The 27,603-nt window shown below is 41.0% G+C and overlaps 1 protein-coding gene across 6 annotated transcripts in view; it reads left to right on the forward strand.

The window, feature by feature from the left end:
- The window catches only part of Arhgap15 (Rho GTPase activating protein 15), a 601,987-nt gene extending 574,662 nt beyond the window's left edge, over window positions 1-27,325 (forward strand). For 4 of the 6 annotated variants that reach the window (XM_060390097.1, XM_060390099.1, XM_060390100.1 and 1 more), the window contains one exon: window positions 17,787-19,110. In XM_060390097.1, coding sequence (XP_060246080.1) covers window positions 17,787-17,967 — 181 coding nt within the window. In that variant the 3' untranslated portion in view covers window positions 17,968-19,110. Of the gene's footprint in view, window positions 1-17,786; window positions 19,111-19,863; window positions 20,010-25,651 lie in introns of those variants that run through there. The other 2 variants (XM_060390096.1, XM_060390098.1) reach the window with 2 other exon arrangements.
- Window positions 27,326-27,603: the final 278 nt, after the last annotated feature.

Below are 27,603 nucleotides of genomic sequence, written 5' to 3' on the forward strand. Positions count from 1 at the left end.
CAATAGAAAACAAACTCACACAGTCTGGTACTGGAATCATTGTCTCTTTCACTCGTCAACAGGCGTTAAAGCCAGCACGACTACCCCACCCATGGGCGTATGTGCTTTCAGAACTCATTTCTTTTTGCCACTGAATCGTATTCTAATGCATGAATACTTTTGCTTTTACTTTTACTTATGCTTTTGTTTTTCATCTACTCACCTACTGGAGGATATTTATGACCTTTGTTAACTTAAAAACAAAGTTTTCAGGCGTAAGTTGATCTTAGGTAATCAGTGTGATTCTCAGGCGGGAACTGTGTTCTCAGAATGTGTAATTGTTCTGTGGCAAGATTTCGTCCAGTGGGCTGTGTTGTATACTTATCTTTACCATCCTTAAATTTACGTCAATTTGAAGCCCACTTCTCCTCCTCTTTGGATGTTCACTGAGGACATGAGAGAAGCCTGTCTTATAATACATATACAAGCGAAGAGAGCTATTAAATTAGGTTGTAGACTTTCAAATTGATGTGATTATTCTCAATCCCCCATTGAAGGTGTGTCTTTTCCTGCCTTCTGCAAACACATCAATTTGTTAGCTTCAAAACAAAGCAGAATATAGTTATGATGTTAAATTTTTTTCCGTATTTTCTGTCTTTTGGTGTCAATTATAGCCAGTGAAAATATGCAATTCTTTAACCTTTTAAAAAGAGACATATAAGCTGTTACAAATTTCTAAGTAGAAATAAATGTTACCTGGCACACCTGTGCCGTTTTTCAGACATCAAATAATATTTATATCTGACTTATTCTAATAGGAAAAATAAAGGCTGTCCTGCCATTTGGTGGCAACTTCCAGTGAAAGCCATTTGTGGCCCCTGGTTCTCTGCACACGGTGGGTGTAGAGCAGCACACAGGAGGCTTTGCCAAGCAAATCTTAAAAGTTCAAGCAGAAAAATCATCGCAACATCTTTCAGTCATTTGCTGCTCGTGTTTGTTTCCTTAAAATGCACAGCTAAATGCTCCCTCCACACAGATACTATTCGGTAGGTAGAGTAGATCTTATTGCCGGGTTATTTTCCAGTACATTTGGCATAGTTAAGGTAACGTGTATTAACTTTCTCTCAAAACAAAGATGAAAACAGAGTTGTAGCAGTTGCAAATGCTGCAGCCATCGTCAAAAAGTTCAGAGATGACAGGAGGTCCAAATAATCAACCTTGCCTGGAGCATATACTGTAGTTTCCCCCGGGATATCTTCTCTAATCCGACAATGTATCTGACTGGCATGAATGTAGAATTACTTTCAATAAAGATTTTATTTCAAGCTTGGATGATTTCCTCCAAAACATCTTGTCACTAAGGCAAAGTATATCATAGAATATCTGATTTTTTTTCTTCCCTACAAGTCAGCTTTTGAGAGGGAAAAAAATACACATTTCAAGTCAAGTACTCCACTCAGGTCAATTCACTGTAAAAAAAAAATCACATTTTAACATATCGAGGCTGATTAAAGATTTGCTGTGTTAAAGAAATCAGGGAGCTGTCAAGAGAGCTTACCCTAAAGTCTGGAAATGGGAAGTCAGCAGCACATTTGCCCATGTGCAACGAACACTCTCCCTGAAGTAGCCCCCAATCAAGGAGCAGTCAGGACAGATGACGCCTCCCGTGAAAACTCGGCTTCTAGAATATTTGTCTTTTGGCAAGAAAGGAACTCTTACGGTCCTGTCTTCCAACAAGTAGGAAGTTGTTTACAGACCCTAGGAAAAATATGAATGGCCCGGTGATGATTACACAGAGGCGGTCTCCATGGCTCCCTTTATCCTTCCATCTCTCCCCTCTATCCTCCATCGTGATACCATGTAGAGTCAGCGTGTTCAAGACCGGAAACCAGTAGGCAACGGGACATGATGCTATTCCGAATTCACTCACACGCTTCATATGTAGCTTGCTTACACTATTTCAGCCTTTGTGTCACATTGTTTAATTTGTACTTGGTTCATGTAATCTTAGACATGGCTTATGTTACCTACAGAGTTTTACCCTTTAAAAAAAAAGAGAGCACAAATCAAATAATTTAGCTCTAATGGGATGGGAGTCATTATTTTAACCTTTAAAAATCATGGTAACTTTATAATTACGACAAGTTTTAAAATTCAAAATCCATATTATCCTTATTGTTATGTTTTACAACTAATGGACAAGATCAAGATAAGAACCATGAGCACAAATGAAAACAGCATGAATTCTAGGACTTACAGAAAGAGAAATGCTGGGAGTTATGTCTGAGCTTTCCTTTATTAGCTTTATTAGTAACTGTGGGGCATGCCATTTAACCCAAAAGCCAATAAGCTAGGGGAGGATACACATGGGCTTTGTGGGGTGAATTTTTACCCATTCAGAGGCCTGCATCTAAATCCTTTTCCTGTGTTGAAGCTCTCCTAGTGAGACTCAGTCTCCATTTCATTGTTATAAAACAGTCCACAGAAGCAACTAGAAACACATATGATGACAGCAACATTTCTCTCCATTTCAAAGGGCTTTTGCAAAGGTTTAAATTTTAACCTGCAAGGTTTTCATGGTGTCATGTTTGCCATTACCTTCACTTTTTACATGGAGTCTGAGGCTCAGCAAACTGCTAAAACGTTTCTCTCACGTGCTTAGCACTTGGAGAACTAGTGGTGTGGATTCTGCATCCCGATTATATTATCACTTTTCCCACAGCGATGACTCTCCCCACCCCCAGCCCCCGGGCACAAGACAGTCATACTAAAAGCTGTTAAAACACATCAGGCTCACTACAGACCAGCACAACTGAATTGCTGTGGATGAGCCACAGACATTGACATGCTTTTGAATGGTTCGTAGATGAAGTTAACAGACAAGCTGGAGTGGGTCCATGTTCTCTCCTGAACAAGTTTGGAAAGATATAACATGTTGTATGCTGGTTTATTTGTTGTTGTTGTATTTTGTTTTGTTTTCCTCATCAGAAAACATGAATATAGCGTGGACTTTCATGATTCATGAAAGTTTATATCTTTTCTTTCACAAGTTTCTTTTCTATTGGAATATATCTGATTCCCTTGAGCTCATGGCAACCATCACAAGAGGGACTTAACATGGCAATAGTTGGCTGTTGATGCCAGTGGAAAGAGGATAGAACAGAGAGGGAAAGGGAGAAAACTCAAACTGTGACGTGGGCTCAGAAAGCCCAGACAACCTGTAGAAGCTCTGGAACCCCGGGGCTACCACTGTCCTTGCCATATCCCAGACAGCTTTGGCCTTTAGACACTCACTGCAGTCATTCGCTGGTCAGAGGCTGCTTCCAAGAATCGTTTTGGACTGAATTGCCTCTCCTCAGCCAGGAAAAACCCTGCAGAGCCGATAGCTGTATCGGTCTGCTGACTCCGTGTGGGCAGCTAAGCTGCCCTTGAAGACCAGCGGTTCTCAACCTACAGGTTGCAACCCCCTTTGGGTGTCAGATGACCCCTGCTCCAGGGTCACATATCACATATCCTGTATATCAGACATTTACATTACAATTCATAACAGTAACAAAATTACAGTTACGAAGTAGCAATGAGATCGTTTCATGGTTAGGGGTCACCATAACATGACTAACTCTATTAAAGAGTCTCAGCATCAGAAAATTTGGGGATCACTGCTTAAACCCAGTTCTCAGAGCAGATGTGAATAGAGGAGGCAGCACCATCTGCAGTTCACCCTTTGTTCTATGCCAATCCATTCTTTGTGTATATTTGCTAAGCATCTCCTTCGGGACAACAGGAGACCTCTTACCAAGGAAGCCTTTGAAATGAAGGCTTTAGACGGATGACCCACAGGCTCAACAGCTGAAGCCAAGCCTGAGCTCAACTCATCTTTTCACCCCTCCACTTTGCACCCTGGCTTTCTTTTATCCCTCATGGATGGCCTCCTTAGAACATGATGATTGACCCAGTGTGGTGACCCACTCCCTCATTCATAACAGGTTCAAAATCCTGCTCACCAGACTAGGAGTTCTGCCTCAGCCGTTAACAATCAGAGCTATGCCTAAAGAACAGGCACCTCAAAAGTCCCATGTAGCTTCCACACATATTATACACCTCCACTGTGCACCAACAACCCTGCCTCACCCCTTTACTTGATCTGAGCCAATTACATCTGCCTAGATGGCAATGCTTAGCTTTGGTTTCTGGTCCCTGGACTCAAGAAGCCCAAGTGCCAGCAAGTGGCTAAACCCCAGAGGTTAGACGTATCGCTCTAATAGAGAAAACAGCATCCTTGTTAGCTTCCCATTTATCTTGCTCCTGAGAATGCCATATCCTGTTACTCATCTCCATGACTCCCCGTTAGTCAGGTCACCTTGCCTGCCCCTCAGGCTCTGTTGCATGTTGTTAAGATTACAGCTACCTGGCTTCGGGTAATTAAGCCCCATCACTTTACCGCTATTTCGTCAGTACCTTTTCAACTCTGCTGCTCTCAGTGAGCTTGTATCTGCAGGTAGACACCGTCCTTCAGTCAACTCTCATTCCTGAGTAATGTCAGCTCTTTAAAACATAAACAATGGGGGCCTGGAGAGATGGCTCAGTGGTTAAGAGCACTGTCTGCTATTCCAGAGGTCCTGAGTTCAATTCCCAGAAACCACGTGGTGGCTCACAGCCATCTATAGTGGGATGTGATGCTCTCTTCTGTCATGAAGATATACATGCAAATAGAGTGCTCATATATATATATATATATATATATATATGACATAGATATGATTTATATATATATATCTTAAAAAAACAATGGTTTATGGGCCTTCACTGGTACTTAGTAGTATCTATGAGGAACCCCCACTCTTATTTGTAAATGCTCGTGTGTTCCAAAAGCATTCTCTGTAGATACAATACTCCAATTCACCAGGAGTAAGAGTTTTTAGCAATCAGGCTGTTGTCTTGTCCATGGCTACATTCGTGCTGTATCTGCCACCATGGCCTGACTCGTTGTTACAAAACATATAGCAGATGAGCAAGCCCCAACCTTAATTATATTGCTAGGCTTCTTGTACTATTTCTGGAGCTACCAATCATGGACTATGTTCCCCAGAAGCATATAAAAGAGAACATGGCATACAAGGTATAATTGTCATTCATCCACCGAGGAAAGAAGGCTATGGCAGAGATTAGTCAGAGAAAGAAGATGAACTGACTTGCAAACTAAAAAAAAAAATCCCATTCAGCACAGCCTCAACCTCTTCACAAGGCCAGAAAATATCCTAGCTCTTGAGGCTTGAGAGATGGCTTGGTGGTTAAGAGCACTTGCTGCTCCTGTAGACACTCAGTTCCGAGCACCTACGTGGTGGCTCACAATTGCCTATATAACTCCAGTTCCAAGAATCCAGCACTCTCTTCTGGCCTCCACAAGCACCAGGTATGCATGAGATACACATACATGCATGCAGGCACTCACACAAAGCATAAAATACAAATAACCTAAGTATTTTTAAAAATAGCTGTCTCTGTTTCTACATCCATGCTCTTATTTTCTCAGAGTAGGTATGACACTTGGTTGTTAAGACTATAACTATTAATAAAAAAAAAGTTTAAAAAGACTATAACTGTTGTACCATAATTGAATCTAATTTTTACTCCGGATCCCACCCTTCTAAATGAGTTACGCCTTCCAGATTTTTCTGGATTTGTTTTTATTCTGGACAGCTATATACATTTGAGTGTCCAGGGAGGGACTCTGTTTATATAGTATTTCAACAATATTGAGTACCCACTACTGTGACACAAACACAAATCTGAAGTACACTAGACCAAAGAGGTCAGTCCTGGACTTGAAGATATTTGTGGTCATCCAAAAAGGACAACAAGGGACATTAGCAGGAAAGAAAGTGTCTAGCTTTTGCAACCTCAGCTGGCTGGTCCTCTTTCATTCTGGCTTTCAGCTATCATCCCCAACTTCCAACTCTGGATTTCATGTGGGGTAGTAAGTGTGAAACTATCTTGAGCTACATTTACCTAGATAATGCTACATAGTAATTTCAATTTAGCTACGCCTGATATACCAGACATGGGAACTCTAGAATCATGCTAAATCACTGAGTATTTCTGAAGGAAAAGAATGTGACTGTGTCTTAACTCAGCTTCTTTGAACCTTCTGGCAGCCTTTATATTCAGAAAAGAAGGACCCGAAGGAGTCAGGATAGTTAACTATTCTGAGACCTCACTGGTGTCTCAGCTCTTCCCTGCCCCCACTCCCCAAAAAAAAAAATCTGTCTATGTCCTAATAGTAGAGCAGCCTGACTCATCCCTCTACTCACCAATTATGCTACTCATAGGCTCTGTCTTTTGCTATTCAGGTACTGTGATTTGCAGAAATCAAAAGTAATTTTTTCTCCTTCTCCAGTGTACCACCCTCCATGGGGGCCACGAATTCTGCTAAATCCTAGAGAACAGCAAGAAACACAAGAAGCTGGGCGTAAATCTTACTTAGTATACCCGACCTCTCCTTGCCTCAAGTAACACTTCAACTTTTCTTTAGATTTAGTCCAGAAGCACAAACCATTCTTCAAAGGTCACTACGTCTGCCATCCAGTGCAGGAATCTCAATGGTCCTGCTAAATGTTTCTTTTGATGGGGAATGTGGGCCTTTTTATGCATGAAATATTTAATAATCTTGATGGACGCTGCCAGTAGCTCTCCAGTATTTGTAAGGGAAGTCTATATTAGATATTAATAGAGGTAAAATTATAAGTGGTTAGAATTTTGAATGATTTGTATTTTCTTATTTTGACTTGTCTGCATGTTCATGTTGATAAGAATCTATGACTGTTTTGAAACAGCCATTTCTATTTCCACAGGACTAATTCTTCATACAAAGGAAAATTCATTTCTTTTCCTTCTATATCATGGCTGTTTGCTTTCATACCATCATGACTTCCCTGTATGTTCTGTATTTCAAGCCAAACACCTCCAGTTTCAGTCCTAAGTTCTTATTTTAGGAGTGTATTATTTTAATTACATTCTGATACCCCATAGCTTACAGGCCCCTGTTAAAGTCCAGTCTCCAAAGAAAAGAATAAAAAAAATATTTTCACTTAGAAAATAAAGTAAAATATGGACAGACGAATGCTAATACTCAAATTGCAACTGATTATCAGCTACTCCAATGACTTTTGAAACAAGGAGACACATTTGCCAGATATAGACTGCCAAGACCTTGTGTGGGTGCCCTTAGTGGGAAGTGAAGTAGCTCCCTTCACTTACATAATAAAGAAAAAATAAGAGATTAATGAATTCTCACTACATAGTGCTAACATTCTTCCGAGGGTTTTCAAACATCACAGGGTAAATATGTAAGACCCATGCTTTCCATGAATGTCTTTTAATTAGGTGCATTATTCTGTGGGCTTAATTAATGCTGATCCATGTACAGCACTTGATAGTCCATATAAAATGTGACTAGCACCTACTAGCATTTCAGCAGGTTCATTTGGAAAACTCTGTCCTTGCTAGTTTTCTGTGTCAACTTGACACATGTAGAGTCTTCAGAGAGGAAGGAACCTCAGTTGAGGAAATGACTCCATGAGATCCAGATGTGAAATGTTTTCTCAGCCTATTGTGGGGGATGTGATCCCTCCGCTGGTAATCCTAGCTTCTATAAGAAAGCAGGCTAAGCAAGCCAGGAAAAGCATGCCAGCACCCCTCTATGGCCTCTGCATCAGCTCCTGCCTCCAGCATCCTGTCCTGTTTGAGCTCCTGTCCTGACTTGCTTAAGGGATGAACAGTGATGTGGAAGTGGAAGCCAAATAAACCCTTTCTCTTCAAATGCTTTTTGGTCATGGTGTTTCCTTGCAGCAATAGAAACTCTAAGACATTTGGGTAGAGAATGATAGAACTCATATGAACACTTGCTTCCTGAGAATACATGTTCTAGATGTGTCCTCCAACTACAAAATGGAATCTTGGAATTATCAGGCATTAGGCAGCAGATCAAACTTTTGTTACTTTTGAGAGACTCACATATAGATGACTAAAACCATCCTAAAGTTAGGTGTCATCCTAGGGAAGACACCTAAATGAAAGCAGAGCTGAAACTCACGGTCGTCAAGCCAATCATGTATTTTCGTTTGATGTCAGAAGGTTAAAAAGCTGTGACTCAAGAGAGAAGATTGTTCATGCTAGTTTTGTTTTTCTTCTATCTTCTTGCCCATCTCCTTTGTGTAGCTGTGCCCTTGAATGTGAATTAGGAGATTCTGAAAAATTAAAATATGTCACCCAGGACATCTTGCTGGTTGCAACTCATTTCAGCTGACTGCAACTCTTCCTCAAGTCTTCTTCAGTTCCTTCACTGTTAGGAAGACCACTTATTTCAAACTCAAAAACACTGGATCTTAGTCATTCACACAGAAAGTTGTTTATGTCCCAGAGTAGTGGAGACTTTCCCTACCTCTTTCTCCTCAGTGGCTTGGATCAAAGTGTTCAATATTCCTTGAGCTCATTTCCCTCACCCGAAAGATTTCTTTCAGTTATAAAGAAAAGAAACGTGGGAGGAGTAACATGACAGTGATTTAAATAGCCGAATACAGATAGATCATAGCAGAGCTATATATGCAGGTATGTTAGCTTAAAAAAAATCATGTCACAAATCACTTGGTAATGGGTGGATTATTCAATAATTAGCTGGCATTGGATAAAGGATAAATTTATATTGTCATCATATTTCCAACTAAACTAGATCAAGATAAATTAGGGTGCATGCTAAAAAAAGTGACATCATTTTTTAAAAACTAAGACAAGGCTGATGATCTGTAACTGATCTCTTTAAATGGCTGGGTTTTATAATATTAACAACAATGATATAAATGGCAGAAGGAATACTACCATATGTGACCACATGAATATAAAAGTAAATAAAATTTTAAAAGAAAACGTCAGGAACTATATGTGTAATTAAAATGATGAAAACCTTATCTTCTCAATACGTAAGATCTCAGAAACTTGCACAGAAAAGGCTCTTCTTTGCAGTATTGTCTGTGACAAAAAATAATATAACACTCTGAGAGCCACAAGCAGGCGAATGCTTAAATAACTCAAGGTACTTCCACATTGTGAAATGAAATGACATTTTCCTAAAGAATTTGGTATTTTTATGAGTGATGAATTGGAAAGATGCCCATGATATACAGTAAAGGGTGGAAAGGAAATTCTAGAACATTTTGTATCTTACTATTTCAATCTTTTTTAAAAAGAAAAATTAGTATATGTGTGCTGTGTATTACACAGGTATCATACATGAATATGTATTATCATATATAATGGTAGGTAATAATGGCAAATCAATGGGTAAGCAGAAAATTGTCTAGAAGCCACACCCACTGCTTAATTATAGCTTCTACAGTGAAGGTGTTTCATTAAGAAATGAGGGAGGAATTTACTTCTTACCCTAGGTGCTTTTTATTAGCAAATTTTTAAAGATTATACAGTAGTTTTTGCACAAATAAGTGAATTGGGTTGAATAGACAAACATTAAATTATGCTCTATCAATAGAAAAGATAGCAAGAAGTAGCCACAGAAGAGAAAATACACATGGCCATTCATTTCCGTTTGTTGATTTCTTTCCCTTTGTTTACGGTAAAGGATCTAAAGTTTAAAGAATGGAAAATAGCAGGCCATTTTTCCTCTGCATTGATTGCCCTTTGAACAATACGCCAGGGAGTGAAGATGATAACGAGGTCACCCACCATTACCTTGAGCATCACGGCATGGACTGTACCACCTGAGAACTGTGAAGGACACTTGTTTGTCAAGTGTCTCCCCCAGACGTCCAGTATCAGATTTCTGGGAGTAGATCTCAGGGTTCCATGTCTCATATACTTTTCCAAGTTGCTCTCATGAACGCTGAGGTGAGAGGCACTGGCACCCTCCCGCGGAGGGCAGTGTTGTGCCCACCAGCAGCAGCACTGTGATCTTCAGCCGGACGATGTGATAGGAAGCTACTCCGTGTGTGCAGGGCGTCCACGGTGCCTCCTGCCTCTACCCGCTGAAGGCTGCAGGCGAAGGGCAGTTCCCCACCTCACCCAGTCATGATGCTTCCTACAGAGAGTGTCAAGTGCTTCCAGGGTCAGGCGGGTGGGGGAGGGGTAGATTCACCTGCTCACTACCTAAGAAAACACTTCAAAATTTGAAGAAAGGGGGACAAGGTATGATTTTGTTGTTGCTGTTCTTGTTCTTGTCTACTAATTTTACATGTACTAGATCCTTAGTGTACACCCACTTTTTTTATAGTGTGATGACAAAACAATGTACATTACACATCTAAGGCATAGCAATTGTTCATTAGGCATGAGAAATGCTGAATTCAGAACTGCAGAAAGAATTTTTCTTTTTCAAATACAAACAGCAATTATGCTACATACTCATTTCTTTTTTCTGAGTACTGGCAATGCTATTGTTTTTCAAAACCTAAAAACAGACTCCCCATCCCCTTAGAGTGAAATTCTAAACCTTTCCTAAGAACCCCCAAGTCCCTCTGGACTACCTCCTACCTCCACACCCTGGCTCCCCACTGCAGCCACACTGGACCTTTCTCTACTCCTAGAACTGCCAGTACTTTTCCTTAATCTTCCCTCCCTGATGTACGCACTCAAGCAGGACAGGAATAATACCTCCCTTCCAAGGGGACAGGGGTCTTTTTTTGGAGCACTCTGTCTACTAACATGTAGCCTGTTTCACCACCCTCTGCTACTTGAAATATCTGAGTATTGTTTGAAAACAGCAGTGACCAGATCCTGCTTATACAATGGCAGCTCGAATCTCCAAAAATAGATGCTCAGGTCATGGGGATTTTTAAAGTGCACAGGGTCAGTACAAGAACCGTCCCTTCTTCCCTTAGTTTTCTTATAAAGCATCTCATGACTGAAGCCACGTTATCTATTGAGTAGTGCCTGCTTGGCTGTCTCTTCCCCCTGCTCAGGATTCCAGTCCCCCGAAGGTTTCCTTAGAGGATTAGTTCTGGCACACCCTGCAGATACCAGACTCTGTGGTGGTTGAGGTCTTACAAAATAGTTAAGTATTTGCACATAACCTCTGCACATCTTCCCATGTACTTCCAATGATTTTCGTATTACTTGTGATACCAAGTATAATTTGTGTGCCATGGAAATAGTTGTTATAGCACATGGTTTATGGTAGATAGAAAGGAAAAAACTCTATCTGCTTTCAACGCAAATGTATTTTTTTTTCTCAAATGTTTTCCATCTGAGAATGGTTAGATCCCCGCCTAGAAAAATCTGCGGCTAGGGAGGACTGCCTGTGCGAGCTGTGGGGTAAGGATTTTGTCTGTCTTACCCACTGCATGTCAACATTCAGAATAGCCCTCTGGACGTAGCACGCTGCTAAGGAACACACTTTTTAAAACTGAGGTCATCGACTAGTGAGCTAGCTCAGTGGGTGAAAGTATTTCCTGCACATCAAATGTAAGGGCCCGAGTTCAAATCCCCAGTACCCATGTGAAGCCAGGTGTAAGAGTGTGCAGGTGTGGAATCCCAATGCCCCTATAGCGAGATGGGGAGCAGAAACAGGATGCCGAGATACTCACAGGCCAGCCAGCCTCAAAAGATGAGGACCAGCTTCCACAGGCACACTGTAGCACACTAGCAACCGCACTTGCTCACAGCCTTGCACACATGCCACGCACCTACGCATGCACATAAAGCGATAGGCATAAAATGTTCACATTTTATCTAATCAGGCGCCTTCCTTTAGAGTTAAAGAAAAGGTGAAGGCTTGTTTTTAAATATGCTTTGAAGCCACTGGCACAGCTGAAGCACTGGGGTTAGTTCAGAGAAGGCATTCGACAAAAATATTCCCTCCTGGTATTTAGAATGGCAGGGCTGTGGCTCTGACAGCCCATTTTATTTATCACTGTTGGTGTCTTACAAAATACATAAGTAGAAATAAGTCATTAATTGAAGCCCGTGGCTATTCATTCTTTAATTTGCTTTCCTGACATCCTATTAGAACAATCTGAATATTATTTTAAAAGTGCTTTAGACTATCTCTATAATTTCTGATCAATAAAAATATGAGACAAGTGACTAATTGAAAGTGTTTCAACCTTCTGTATTGAAATTAATGCAAAGTAGCTCAATAAATGAAAAAAAAAGGAGGCTGTGTTACCTATCAATAAGCAATTGCCATATTGGGATTTTTCCTATAATGCACTTTGAAAAAAAATTATATATGCATGGCTTTAAAGATTATTTAAAAGCAAAAATGTCAGAATATAGCAATAGTTCCCATTTGAGATGCTAGTCATGAGCTGATTTTTGGAAACTAATAATGATATAGTATCTAGATATAAAATTGAAGACTACAATCAGTTTAAGCCAATTGATTTCCAGATTGACAGATGACCATGGTTGAATCAGATGTGAATGATCACTGTGAAACACACTGATGCTAAAGGCCAAACGCTCTGCAAGCGTGCTCCTGCTCTGGTTAGATGTGAGCATTCTTCTGACAGACTCTGTGACTTTAAGAGAGAAGGTGGGAGTTCTGCAGATTCCCCAGTCTTATAAAAGGCCAGAGGAGACAGCAGAATAGCTTGTGCAAACTGAGGGAAGGCAAGCATATGGTTAGCATGCATCCCCTCAAAATAGTCACAACACATAAGAAACATAAGTTGAGCATATTGAAGATTGATTCTATTTCTAACAGCCCTTCTTCACTAAGTGGTCAGAACTGCAGCTAACGTTCACACACCGTCACTGAGACAAATTTTGCAAGCCAGGTGTGTGACTTGATGGCAGGAATGCATTTGTCACCCCGCTCCTCCCCCCATCTGGTAACGCCCTCTGGAAGTTCCTTAGACAGGGAGAGGAGCATTGCAATACCACCACCCCCCCTCCAGAACTGAAAATTGGTCCCGTGGGAAGTTGTGTGGCTTTCTGTGTCCTTCACGCATCACCATGGTAACAGGAAAACACAAACTTAAAAGGAAGGTTGAGGGCTGGTGAGATGTCTCAGCTGGGAAAGGCACTTGCCACCAAGCCTGAGGATCTGGGTTTGATCCCCAAGACTGCTATGATTCAAGTCGAGAACCATCTTCTGCAAGTTGTTTTCTCACTCAGACACACACACACACACACACACAAACACACACACATGCATGCACGCATGTACACAATAAACTATCTGCTTGAATCTGCGCTACTATTAAACATATTGCTTTTCCTAATTCCATATTAACTTTCTGCCTTCTACCAAATCCCTCTTTCAGCTTGAGTCATTTGGCTGTGATTGTATGCAAGCAAGAAATTTCTTTCAGTTCGCTCAAATTCTGCTCATTTTTTTTTTAATCTACCAAGCACAAGGCTTTTCTGAGTTTTGTTTGGTTGGATGGTTTTGCTTTCTTGTTCTGAACGGAGGTCCAACATCTGCAGCATTGTGGTGCAGATTGCTTCTTTCATAATCTGACATCCATGGGTCACTGCTCGTTTTGCACCCAACAAGGGGTGGCAGTCATATAGCGCTAGGTTATCACTCCCCTGCTCTTCTAAAGCAGTAATTCTGACCCGTTTCACGAGTTTATAAACTTTTACTTAGTACTAAGTAAAAGAGTAGCTCAGTGCCACTGAGGCACTAAATCCATGCCTGCCCTCTAAGTTAGAGAGGCCTCAAGCTGAGCAGGAGCAGGGCCATTTTCTCTGCTAACTTTCTAGAGTCTGCCTAACAGTTTGATGCATTAAAGTTGACAAGAAATAAAACAAACCACAGTCTTCTTCAAAACTTACCTCAGATGCCATTTTTTATGATGCCAAGGAAAGACATGCTGTTTCCCAGAGCTCACTTTAGTGAGAGCGTTCCGGAAGGCATTGTCAGCCAGAGCCTCCCCTCTGACAACTGCTAGAAGAGTTGCCTGCTACATGGTTGCTTTCCATAGATGCTAGGCTACGCATAGTACAGGCAGAGTTTTTTATATTTGTGAGACTGCACTCTTGCTTAACTCACTAGTTAACCTCTGGCTGTAATTCCCATCGAGTCACACAGGAGGCTAGGAGATGTATTATGATGTGACGTGTAGCTAATTTGCACAATCCTCTATATTTTGGAAACTGTGATTGACTATGTGCTCCTCGACCAACCACTTAACCACTCAGGAGTCTAGCAAGGTAGGAATGACTAGGTTTATGTTTGAGTAGCAAAGTTTACCCCTGCTAGGCACCCCTAATCTCAAAGCCTGCTTTGACAGAAGTGTCTGCCCCTGCAGTCCACAAAAGGGGGTTGTGATCTAATTTAACATTTAGTGTGAGACTGTATGTCTGTCAATATGAGTCACTTAATTAAACAGTCACAATTGTCTACCTCAGATTGGTCTTCACCAGCAGCATCATTCCTAACCTGAAGATTAGTTTTTCAACCTATCAACCACTACCTCATTGGTATTCAGACAATAAACTGTTGAAAACACACACACACACACACACACACACACACACACACACTGTGCATTTTATAATGGTAAATAAGCAATTAGCACACATTCCATATAATACACACCCATATTGTCTCATTTCTGGGCTACATCTTGTTTTTCTAGAAGGCATAGCAAGTGACTTGGTTTTATCAATTTAAGAAACATGTTATCCAGGCAGCTATCAAAATGTAATCTGCGCTAATCCAGACGTGGTGAAAATATAAAGCTATAAAGATATTCTGAACTGTTTGCATTGAACAAGATCATTTTAAAGCGCTCATCCATTAGCATTATCGAAACCAGGTGGAAAATTTGTAGAGGATGAACCTGAAGAATATGGGTTTGGGATGAGATGAATACTTTTTTATTTACGTATACATGAATGCAAAAGCTGGGCACTGACCACACATAGGCAGACCCTGGTTGGCACTACCTTCCTGAAAGCTTTCACTTAAGTGAGCTCTGGGAAACACCGTTTCTTTCCTAGGCTTCATAAAAATGGCGCCTGAGGTCAGTTTGGAAGATGGTATAGCAGGAACCCACCTATTAGAAAGAATCCATTGGGGAGTCCCTACAGCCCCCAGCTGAGATGGAGGAGGGTCCTTCAGGGTGGCCTGCATCTCTGTCTTCCATTCTACATCAACTCAGTCAGCACCATCCTCTAGACTTGGCCTTGTTCTGGCATCTGATGCAGGGCCTTTGCCAGCAATAGATAAATAAATAAATAAATAAATAAATAAATAAATAAATAAATAGTGACTGCAATGACCTGTAACTTTTGGAGAACAGGAAAGGTTCTAGCCTCCATCCAGCCTCTGTTCTTCACAGGGCTACATCTCACTAGCTGTGCTTTGTGGGTAAGAGCTTAGCTGTCCACCCCTGGATGAATTACCCCATCATTTTCTGGCAGCCATGATTATCCACTGCACTTACCAAATCCTGGATATGCCTGAACTCTGGCCTTCCCCTTTAAAGGTGTCCCTCCATTTGAGCGCCCAATTATCCTAGCTTGCCTGCTCATTCTTTCGTCCAACAGAAATTAGAACAGTGTAAACTGGAAAATATATCTTCATCCCTCGGTTCATGTCTACATCATGCCACTCCTCTTTCAGACTCTCCGGATTCCAACCCCGAATGATCTGGCCTTTGCCAGGCCATTTACCATCATAGAGTCAATGCTGTCTAGAATTTCTGTCTGCCTTCTCCATAGCCTATGACCAAAGAGCACTGGTCTCTGCTGGGTCCGTCTTAGCCGCGGAGATGTTTGCTGTCAGTGGGTAAAGTTACAGAAACTTTTGCCTGCTGAGTACTCAGTTACTTGTTATGTTTTGTTTTTTCCATTTTTATCTTTGGCAACTTCTCTTGTGTTGGAGTCGCTAGAGTTGGTATCACAAAGGCATTCATTTAAAAGCAAAAGATGAAAACCTTTTTTACCCTAAAATAAGTCTTCCTAATGACTTGAATAGCGCACTTGCCAAGATGGGGTTCATAAAATCTTAAACTGGGGTAAACTGCCATGCTTCCAGGAACTGCAGGCCCGTCTGACTACCCAGATGTGGGGAGAGGAGGCTCATTTCACTTCATGACCTTTTGAAAAGTGAAGCATCAAAGTGACACGGCCCTTTTTTTTTTTTAATTTCAAAGGAAATGTTAAATTTGAAATCTGTGGTAACTTGCTGCAACTCTAAAAATATGAGACTCCCTTCCAGAAAGGTAGCCATGCCAACAATACTCACAGGTACAAATGTTCGCCACTTAAAGCAGGAGGAAAAGAAAAAAACGTGAGGCAGGATGTCTTGGATTTTTCACTCAAAATTGCAGTCACTTCGCACACAAGAAATGGACTACAACCAAACTGACAATCACCATTGTACAGTTAGGGATGAAAATTCAGAGCCTCTTACAGCCGAGTCAGTAATCTCCTAAGGGGCACCCGAGTGAGAGGTTGGCCCCATTAGAAAGCATAAGGGTGTTACCACCCTTGAGGTGATGTGTCCTGAAGAGCGGGGACCACACAGCCTGCGTACCAGCCTACATTCTGCATGGCCTCAATCCCTCCTCATGCACTTCTGGGCCTCAGCCATCTCATCTGCTCGGCAGAGCTAACAACAGAATCTGCTTTGTTGGGGTTGTTCTGAGGATTAAATGACACTTTAAAATAATGGTGGATTATTGTTGCTTGGGACGATGTAAGTCAAGTAGTTTGTTGGCAAAACTCCATTACCTTAACCTGGACTGTACTTAGATACAAGCCAGAACATGGGACTTGAAAGGTTCCACTTGCAGAATAATAAAAGTAAGTAGAGGCTTCCGCCTCCTCTGACACTGAACTGTGTAGACCAGCACAGGCCAAACAAGACATCCATCAAGGCCTAAACAGCTCAACAAAGTCCCGCACTTAGCACTGAGGACAACACACTCAGTGTTTGGCTCGCACTTCCCTTGGGTCCGGTTGTCTGGAAGTCTGTCACAGCATCTCTTAGCACCTGCCTTCCACGTGCTGCCCTAGTTTCTCACCATCTTTGAAACCTCATGCCCCAGAATTTTGATAGGAAACTAGGACGTATCAACCATGAGACCACACACTGTCTGTTTAAGTGTCGCTCTGGCAGGAAAGCTTGGTGTTCCTTGAAGAGTTGCTTTGTGCCACGTAAGGCATTCCTTTAAGACAGCGTCTTTGTGTACCAAAGATATCCCAGCTTGCCATTTAATCCTCATGGGAGCAAGTACATCTCTGATCTCAAAAGGATTCTTCATAGAATTTTTACCAGAGTCTGCATTCTATTAAGACATGAGAAAAGTCACCCATCCAGCTGCACAGGGAAACAGAATTTTGACATGTACCTAACTGTCTCAGAGCCTGCCTCCCTACAGTGCGTATTCCAGTTGGTGTCTTCCAAGTACACTTCCCTTACTCTAATCCCCAAAGTCTCACTTGTTCCCAGTCCTTATGTCTGTCTTCCATTATTGACTTTACATTTATTTTCTGTTATTTTTTGGATTCTGATATAGCCCATGAATGTGTCACCTCTATTCTCTGTTGATTATAAGTACCTCCTAGGTTGCTTATAATTGTAATTCCACAGGAATTTTGCTGTTTAGCATAGTTATTCATACTTCCCAAGCATCCACAGTATCCATTTATCATGAGGGTTTAAACTTGCGTGAGGTGGTGTTCACTGCAGCTTCTTCTCTCATTCAGAACTTCATGAAGGGCTCATGATCAAATGGTGTGGTGCGGTTCTTTGTTTTCCTTTCTTCCTGGAACTAGAGCTAGCCACAAATCCACATGAAACTCCAATGGCATCTTTTCTTTATTTTTTTTCTTCTCCCCAGGATAGTGGCCAAAGCCTCCCAGAATCTCATGTCTACACAAAGCTTAGGGATTGTATTTGGACCCACCCTCCTGCGAGCTGAAAATGAGTCGGGGAACATGGCTGTACACATGGTCTACCAAAACCAGATAGCAGAGTTCCTGCTGAGCGAGTACGATAAGATCTTCGGCTCAGAAGACTGACAGACAAGACAAGCTACTGAGGCTGTTCACATCTGTCTTGATGCCTAATATTTTTACATTTCTGTAAACATATTTCTGAAATATTTTTTCCTTCCAAGCGACAGATGCTTCATTTTGTGAAAACTTCGTGATGATTTTGTATTTAAGTTCCAAACATTCGAATAAAATAAATGACAATATTTTCCTATATGTGTTCTACATTAACCCCTTGAGAGTTGTTCCTTTTAGCATTCTAGAAATACTTCCTGAATGCCTCACGCTCTTAAATAACGTGTACAAGACAGCACGAAGGCATAGCTCTACTATTGCTCCCTAAACATGGACTTAGGTTTGACAGCTTTTTTAAAAGCAGCAGATATGTGTGTGCACAGATATGTGAGTATGTAGAGAAATTGTGGGTAAGTCTGAGCGTGTGTGCACACGTGTGTCTTCTCAAGATCCACATGCATCAACATATCAGTTAGACCCCACATGCCTACACATCCACAGAGAGAACACAACAGTATGATCTACGTTCTCAATCAAAACAGAGGCTTTTCGTCTTTCAAGAGTAGAGTCCAATGATCCTCGGTGACAGGTGAGTTTCGAAATTACAACACATTGAGGGTCAACTTTTCTAAAGAACAAGGACAGTTCAAGACTTTTGTTGTTGGATCATTCCTTTTTAGTTTGATACTATTTTGGTTCCACATACCATTTTATGAATTAAAAGGACTGATCTTTATTTTACACAGAATGCTGTTCCATTTTGATTCTTCATCAAACTGTGTATCTGCCCTTTCCCAAAAATGCTATTTTATGTGAAATTTTTATTATGTTTTGAAGGAAGTTTTATTGGTGAGTTACACTAACTCCATTTAGAAAGAACTATTTTTAAATGCTTGTGTTAGTATGCCCTAAGGATTCCTTCACCACACTCATATTGCTTCATCCATTCTTACTTTCAATTGTGATGGATAAACAAAGGGTCAACTATCTAAAATATATAGAATACTGCTGAATTTTAAAAAGAATGTTCTAGCTGAAATGTTCATATCTCATGCCCAGTTTATGAAAGAAATCTGCTGATAAAACATGGACTTAGGTTTGACAGCTTTTTTAAATAAACTCACATAGAATGAATGTGTGAAAATTAAGTCTAGTTATGGATTTGTTTATAAAATAAAAAAATAGAGCATGTAAATAACGTGCTATAAAGCACAGATCTGAGAGCAGTAATGATCTTGAGGCATAGGCTATAGCATGGATAGGGCATTCAGATAGAATAAAGTCCACTTAAGAGACAGCCAGATGTTCATGAAGTACCAGCAGCCACGGTGCTGCCTGAGGATGCTCGCTGGAGGAAGGACCCAGTGTGCTTGTCTCTCTTGAATATCTTTATCTTAGTAAAGGTGCCCACACATGGGCTCCTAGCCAAGAACAGTGAAGCAGCCACAGTGAATTGTTCAGTGTGTTTTCATCAAGTGGGATGAATACACATAACAACAAATCCGAGAGAAGTCAAAAGAAACAGTCTCATGATCTAAAGTCATCAGTACCAATGAAGCAGCAGAATGGCTAAGCCGAAAGAGATTCTTACATGTAAAACTGTACTTTTGCCTTTCAGTATAGCACAAAGAAACATGAAACATGGATTTCTGGCATTTATTTCTGGCCTTCCTCAATGCCATAACAATTTCAATGAAGTCTTTTCCAAGACTTTAATTATATCTGTCTTTGAAAAGAGAACAGCAGGGTTAGAAGTTCCAATATTAAAACATAGTGTCTTCACCAATCCATCTTTAAAGATATTCAGGAGGCTTCAGCCAAGAGAGAAATCATACTGAAAGCCAAAGAGAAGTGGCACTACCTGCTTTGAGCAAAGATTCGCATCCCCTTGTCTCCCTTGCTTTCCAGACTCATAATCTTCAAAAGCACCAGCTTCTTGATTTTCAATCAGATGGGATTTAGCCTGATTCAGACCCCAGCTGTGTCCTGTTCCTGCCTACCAAGGGCATTGCATCAGAGAACACATTTCCTCTCTAGAGGAAGACCTTTCCAAGGTACTGAGCCAAAATGCCCATCACAGGATCTCACTTGCTTATTCTAAAAGCATAGAAAGGTCATAACATTTCAGATAGGCATGATGTCTAGAAATACTGTCCCAAGTGTTAAAGCCAAAATTCCGCACTCGGTTGAAGCAGTAACAGAGTTTATGAAACTGGGCAGTATTCGCCATTAAAACAACAACAACAAAACAAATAGAGATAAATTAGAGATAAAACAACAAAAACTAGAGACAGACAGAGAGATAGATAGATTACAGATTGATTGATTGATTGACTGATTGATAGCTCGAGCTTCTCATTCATCTGGCTTGAGCCAGGCCCAGTTCTAGGCACTAATGATATGATTGTCATATAAAGCACATATTATGTATTACTACCCTCTGTAGGGAAGGAAGACAATTGTCTAAGAATTAGTTACTCTTCGGTACAAGACAGCAAGTGTTGGGCAATGGGGTGACCATGTTCACCTCATGTTCCATAAAAATGTTCAAATAGACTGGAAGTTCCAGTTACAGAAATATTAACAAAGAGCAGTAGTTGGTGACTAAAAAACAAGTGTTGCTTGGAGAAGTCAGATTAGGCTACACTGTCAGAACTTGAGACGTTCTACCCAATCCTGACTAATAACTAAGACTTACTAGACAAAGAAAAACTGCAGACGGAACACTAAGCAGGAATGGCATGTGCCAGAATTGGCGAAGACCTGATGCCCCCAGAGAATATAGAGAAAGTGAGTAATAAGAGATGAAGTATATACTCCTGGTGATTTGAGAACTACAGAACGACTGAAGGTAGTTGAGGTTCAATGTGGGCCAAAATATTCAGATCTTTCCGCACAGACGAAGGAATTCACTGTGGGTTGTAAAATAAGAGAGCCACAGAACTACCTGGACAAAGAATCTCTCAGTGGCCTCGTGGTCAAGAGATACAAACACCTTTGAGAAGACTCCTGCTCTCTTACAGCAGATACACAGCTCTACACTTCCGCGGGTCATGTGTCCATAATCTCTTAACATTTCCTAACGATGCAATAATAATCTTGTATTCTCAGTCATTTCTATATGATGATAAGACATTACCATCTACCAAATAGAAACACAAGTCCAAAACTGTCTCTCTGGAAAAATCAAGCCAGTTAGACTTCTTTGGGGCTTTATCAACCCAGCTCAGGAGAGATTGCCTCTCTCTTCATAGAAAAGATAGCTGTTCCATCTTCCATGTTCTGAGTCTGGCTTTACTTAGCATGTGCCATATGACAGGATCATCATGCCACAGCTTATAATTGAAAGCCTTATGATGGTTCACCCTATCCAATTAGAAAACAAAGGATCCAATTAAGAAAAATTAGAAAAGCTGTTAGAAGGAAGCAATCACTTGCCAATAGTGCTGTCCTTACAGCTTAACACAGCTAGAGATTGACCTGCACTTCTCTCTTCCACATTTATTTTTGTGAATTATAAGTTAATCACCCTGTCAATTCCTAATTAAAAGGCCCTGCAAATTTTTTCATCCAAAAGGACCGTCACTAAAAGTTCTGGGTCAAATTGCTCTGTTGTCAAAAATGAGAAAAAATTCCAAAACGATATCAACTCTCTCCTAGAGCATTCAAATCTTAATTTAAAAAAGAAAGACGCTCTTCAAATTTTATTCCTCCAACAAGAATGCTTCTGGTCAGCTCTGAAAACATATACACAAGTAACATTATACAAACTAAGCAAGCTGTATTCATGCATTTAGGTCTATCTGTTATATACATACATGCGTGTAACAAAATTAATGAAAAAGGACACCTTGTATTTGAAAGAGAACAAGGAGTGGAGAGTTTAGAGGTGAGTCAAGGAAGAGGGAAATGATGTAATTATAATTTTAAAAAATAAAAGAAATAATTTTAAAATGCTTCATCTTTAGAATGTAGATAGGTTCCTCTCTTCTCTGTCTCTGTCTCTCTCTTTCTGTCCCTGTCTCTCTCTCTGTCTTGCTGTCTCTCTGTCTGTCTGTCTGTCTGTCTCTCTCTCTCTCTCTCTCTCTCTCTCTCTCTCTCTCTCTCTCTCGTGTGTGTGTGTGTGTGTGTTTCTTTAAGCCAAGGGCTGCAAACTCAGATGCTGAGTGGGGCCAGGCATGTAGCATAAATGAGTAAAGAGAAGCAGACAGCCGGCACTATGGAGTGGGAACAGCTGGGGAAAACTCAAGCTCCCTGCCTGGCCAAAAGGCAGGCTTCCACTCAGCTGGAGCTGGTGTTGCTTATGTGGGAATGTGAGCAGTGCTGCCAGACCTTCAGATCTTTCATGGAAAGCCAGAATTGAGAATCTTCTATGAAATCTGATTTTTAAGACACTAAATAAGCTACCAAATAAAACACATCTGAGCAGACTCGGCCTAAAGACCAAGTCTTTTTTGTGGCCTCAGTGTTAAGCCTTCCAAGTTGCAAAGCTTGTTCCACAGAAAATGGCACTCTTTAGAGTAAATTTTGGAGATAAGGGAATGAGCCAAAGCAATATGGAAGAACACACAAGCAGCAAAATATGCCGAACTTACTGTTCAAATTCTGAACAGATTAGTTAGTCCATCTGGAACTCTCTTGTGTTCTGAACTATTAAATGCAATATACATCTTTTAATCTTAAGTCTAATTGAATAATATGGGGAGAGTGAAAGCAGGTAATGCACATGTCATAAATTGTCACTTACGGATGTAGATGATGGATCCATAACTTAATAAGAAATAGCTTTATAATCTGAAGATGATGGGAAGATGGTTGGGACCAAATTTTTAAAAACCTTGAATGGCATATCACAACTCTGGTGAAAATTTTACACCCCAGATCTTTCATCAGGAAAGCAACTTTATCAGAGTTGTGATGTTACGAAGCAGAACTTGCTGAAGGGAGAAACTGCGGGCACCACTGTCAGGCAGAAGATTGTTGGCATAGCGCTATTAATGCAGTCTGAACGCAGAGTGGCAGTAGGCAGAGAATTTGCTCTGGCTTTACTCACATGATATGGGTAAAGAGGTGTGGGAGCTTTAACCATATATCTCTTTGCTACCATTGCTAAGTGAAAAAGCACCATTTCCAACTGGAGCAAATTTCAACAAGGAGGTCCATTTCTGGATTACTTGCTGAGCTGAGCCATTGTTATTTCTAATGTTCTGGCAAAAATTAGTCAGTTAATAGTCAATACTTTAATATATTTGGACCAGGTCATGCCCAAATAATAGGAGACACTGCATACTACCAGAATTAGCCCCCCAGAAGGCCATGTGGTCCTTTCCATCCCCTCACACCTGCTTTCTCACTCTTCTCTTTTGGGCCGCCATTGCTTCTCCTGCTCCATGCACGACCACTGAGAAAAACAGTCCTGGAAAGATTGACTTGGCTAGAAAACGTGTATGAAACACAAGCTCTGTATCAATGATGGTCTTCACATATATGCTGCTTTATTTACTCCTCACGATGGTCTTAATGAAAATACACTCATCCCTGGTTTACTCTTAAAGAAACACCAGTGGGAAAATAATGGTGTTACCCAGTTATTGTAATTAGTGACTCACCAGGGCATTATTCAGACCCAAGCAATATGGTTCAGAGGGTCCTGCACCCCTTGGGACTGTTACTCTGTCCGTTTAGGATGGTTAACTCTGTCAGTTTGAGCGGATTTAGACTTGTGAAGAAGGTGTCTCTGAAGACATCTCCACGGATATTTTACTAAAGAGGAGAGATCCAGCCTGAGCGTGGATGGCACTGTGTCGTGGGCTGGGATCTTGGACTGAGTAAAAGCAGGGAGGAGAGCAGCTGGCCTGAGCACCGAGTATTCTTTTGTTTCTGTTGCCTGACGCGCCCAGATGTGAAGAATGCCTCCACGCTTTTCACACCTCACGGGACGTCCCTATGTAACTGTGAGCTGCCGTAAACCCTTCCTCCCATAAGCTGCTTGTGCCAGGCATTTTGTCACAAAAATGTGAAAAGTAACTGATACACCAGTAGACCAGTGGGGTGGTTATTCAGGGACCGTAATTGAAAAAAAAAAAATACGGTGAAGCACATAAACGCCCCTAAATATTTATATTAAATATGGGACGGGTGCTATTTGCCCCTTGTGAACACACTTGAAAGCTTTACTTCCATACTAATCTTCATAAAAGAACAGAAAGAACATTTTGTGAGTTTCCGAAAGAAATTTATAGTGTTTCTGTTGCTGTACATATATGACTAAACCTCCTTAAAGATTTGGCTTTTAGGATTTTGGTAGTCAGGTAATCGTTCATTCACCTACATGCCTTACATAAACAGTCTGACTTCACTTCATTGTGGAAAAGACCTGCAAGAAAAGCTCTTTTCCCAAGACTTTACAAAGGACGTGTGGGTGGCCCTGACCCTATGTGGTGTTTTATTAACCGCGGTGGATCCTATTCGTCAGTGGCCAGTTACCATCTATCATATCATACTACCCAACATTGTATTGAAATTAGATCTAGCTCTGCAGGGGTCCTGTGCACAAGAAAAAAAAAATAGGTCTCCAGCCATCTTTCTCTTGAATGTAATTGAAAAAGAGGCAGGCATCAGGACGTGCTGTGCCTCATGCTGCCGAACAGTGATCCTGAATCACTGGAGTGATGAAAATACAGTGAGCATGTTGAATGGGAAGATGACAATTTGCTGCAGCGGTGTTGTCAAAACGAAAATGTCTTCTATCTTCATGAGAGGCTTAACAGAAGGGAACACACACACACATCACACACTCACACAGACACACACACAGCTTATAAATAGGCATCTTTTCTTTCTTTCTTTTTTTTTTTTTTTTGTTGCTAGTTTATACTTAAGGCAAAAGACGCAGTGTCCACAAAATTCTTGAACTTGATTCCGTAGAAAACTTACTCAATTTGGAGAGTGTAAAGAAAGCAGCAAAGGAGACAGTCAACACCAGGCCTATAGTTTGTGCTAAGTTAGACAAATGAACCAAGACAAACACCGACAACATAAGCAGCAGAACATAATCCACCGTCGTGATTCCTCTCAAGACAAATGTAGGGTCTAATGTCTCTGGTACAGCCAAATCACTGGCATTTATGTTGGTTCCTATCCCTGAATTAAGAGGGACCATCAAAGAGAATCCCCTTCCTCTATGTCTCTAGGAGTCTAAGTCCCTAAAACACACTCCTTCCTGCAGCTCAGAGGAGGCGGGAGAACATAAGCCTCGCCAGCCTGATTCCTCAAGTCTGGCGGCTGATGCTCACATCCTGCTTCAGACCAGGGAGCATCCCGGTATCTATGACACGCAGTGACATCTTCCGCCACTTCTCTGAACTGTCACACGGGTGGCTTACGCATTACCTGCACACTACAGAGTGAGGGCTTTCTGATCAATCTATCAAAAAGCCACGGTCGGTGCAAAATATAAAGCATTAACCTGGACGCCCTCCAGAGTTAAGACTCTGGCACCATTTGGGCTGATGAGTTTCCTCGACATACATGCTCACATTTTAAGAACAGGAATGTAACCATTGCTCTAACCATTTTCACATCACCAGCAAATGTGTTCTGAGTCCATATTGTGCGGCATACTTGAAGATGTGTGGATTTTTCCACATCATTTGGTGACATTTTATGCAATTGAATTTCTGCTCTTTCTTTCTAGACCCTACCTCCCCACTCTCCCTTCAAATATTCCACCAGTAGAATTTCATAGTGCATCCTACCCTGGGCTCAAATTCCTTCCTGTCCTTCAGCATCTATTTGCTTGGCTGCTGTGAGATTTGCCAGGAAGTGTCCATCTGCTAAATTCAAGCACCCTGAAGAAAGGGAAAGGACAGAGGTGTTCAACTGAGAGGAGAGAGCATTACTGGCATTGAGTGGGCTGAAAGGAATATGACAGGAGTGAGCAACAGGAAGACACCAGAGGACAGGGACACGATCTCCAGATGTCCCATTCCTTCAGGCTGCCAGGTGAAGGCAGCTTTCAAGTTGGAGGAGGCACAGAACACTACTGAAACCAAAATTGGTTTGCACTCACTATTTTCCTAGCTATCAGTTCTAAGGTCACAGTCACTAAAACTGGAAACTTTAAAATGACTTCAAAAAGGCAAACGCTAACCAGATTTCACACTGGATTTCATTTTACTTGGCATTACAGAAAGAATGCAGGTATTAAATAGGCTGCTTCCTGTATACAATAAGGTTAATTAGTGGTGAGGGATGGAAAATCAGTGTAGACATAACTCTTTTCGACAGGTATCAAAAATAATCCCCTGATCCCTGCAGACTCCAGCTGCATTGAAAGAGGAGCAATATAAAAGATTCTTTAAGCACAGAATTTTCAAACATTCTCCAGGTGTCCTTGCACAGTTAAATAGGCCCCAAGTCCCCTGTGCTGAAGCCTGCTCCTGTGCCATTTCTTGCTTTTACTTAGAGGGCTCAACTACTCATACTGAATTTTTGTGGTGCGCAGAAAGGCTTTCTGTACAAAGTGGCTGAGATTGCACACAGAGACAGACAAGAGAACAAAAAGAGGACTGTGCCGAGGCCTGAATGGGACTTCCCTAAGCTCCTTATCAATAAGGTTAATAAGGGTCTATGCAATTTACTGATCACTATAATGCAACAGCCTCCTCACACTCCCAATCTCCACATTGGTGCTGCCTGGTAATGCTTTCCACAGCCAATCACATAAAAGAGTCTTTGCTGGCACTCCAGAGAGAACACCCCAGTTCAGGATCCTGGCCTCTATAAAATCTCTGGTCTGTTATTACACTCCTACCTGCCCTAGTTAAGCAGATTAACAGTTATTGCCTAGAATTTGATCATGAGGTTCTTTGTAATTGAAGCTGGAGTAGTCAGATATTACTAAAAAAAATGTATTTCTAAGAAACACGTTCCTTTTTTCTCCGGTTTAATTTTGTTATCCTCAATCATATGCATGATATGAAAAAAATCCAAACTTCTATCTCCTCTATAAAATACATGTCATATCAAAAAGGTGACAAGAGGGGGGAAAAGTAATTAGTGAGTTCACAGAGTTCAGTAGAAAAGTTAAAATGGAGTAACACATTACTTTTTATGTTAAGATTTCACAAGACAAATCTTGCCTGTGTTTTAATTGCATGTGACCCTGGCAGTCCTACTCTGAAATGAAGTGCCGTAAAATTAAAGATGACAGACGCTCAAAACAAGTCTTGTGATCTTGATTAAACTACAAAGACCACACTCTCTCTGCTGTAACTCAGATATCATGGGCTGTTTTATTTGGGGAATTGCTTCATTAATGCCTTCTTTGACTAGACATGTTTATTATTAAAAAAAAATACTGAATATGGCAAAATCTTGCATAGCTAAATAATTCAAAAAAAAGCAAATCATAAATGAGGAATGTTTAAATATGTCAAAGACCTAATTCATTTTATAAATGCTCATGATTAAATACGCATACTGGTTACACATCCATCTATAGATACACACATGTATAAATGACATGTAGATGAATGTGTACACACCCCTCTTTGATAGCCCGCTCTGACCTGGGACTCTGTACTACAGGCTGGGCAGCCTGTCTGCCATGTTTCTTACAGGCATGTCAAGTTTCGTAGGCCAACA

The sequence above is a fragment of the Meriones unguiculatus genome, chromosome 8 (assembly GCF_030254825.1).
Source record: "Meriones unguiculatus strain TT.TT164.6M chromosome 8, Bangor_MerUng_6.1, whole genome shotgun sequence".
Classification (NCBI taxonomy): Eukaryota; Metazoa; Chordata; class Mammalia; order Rodentia; family Muridae; genus Meriones; species Meriones unguiculatus.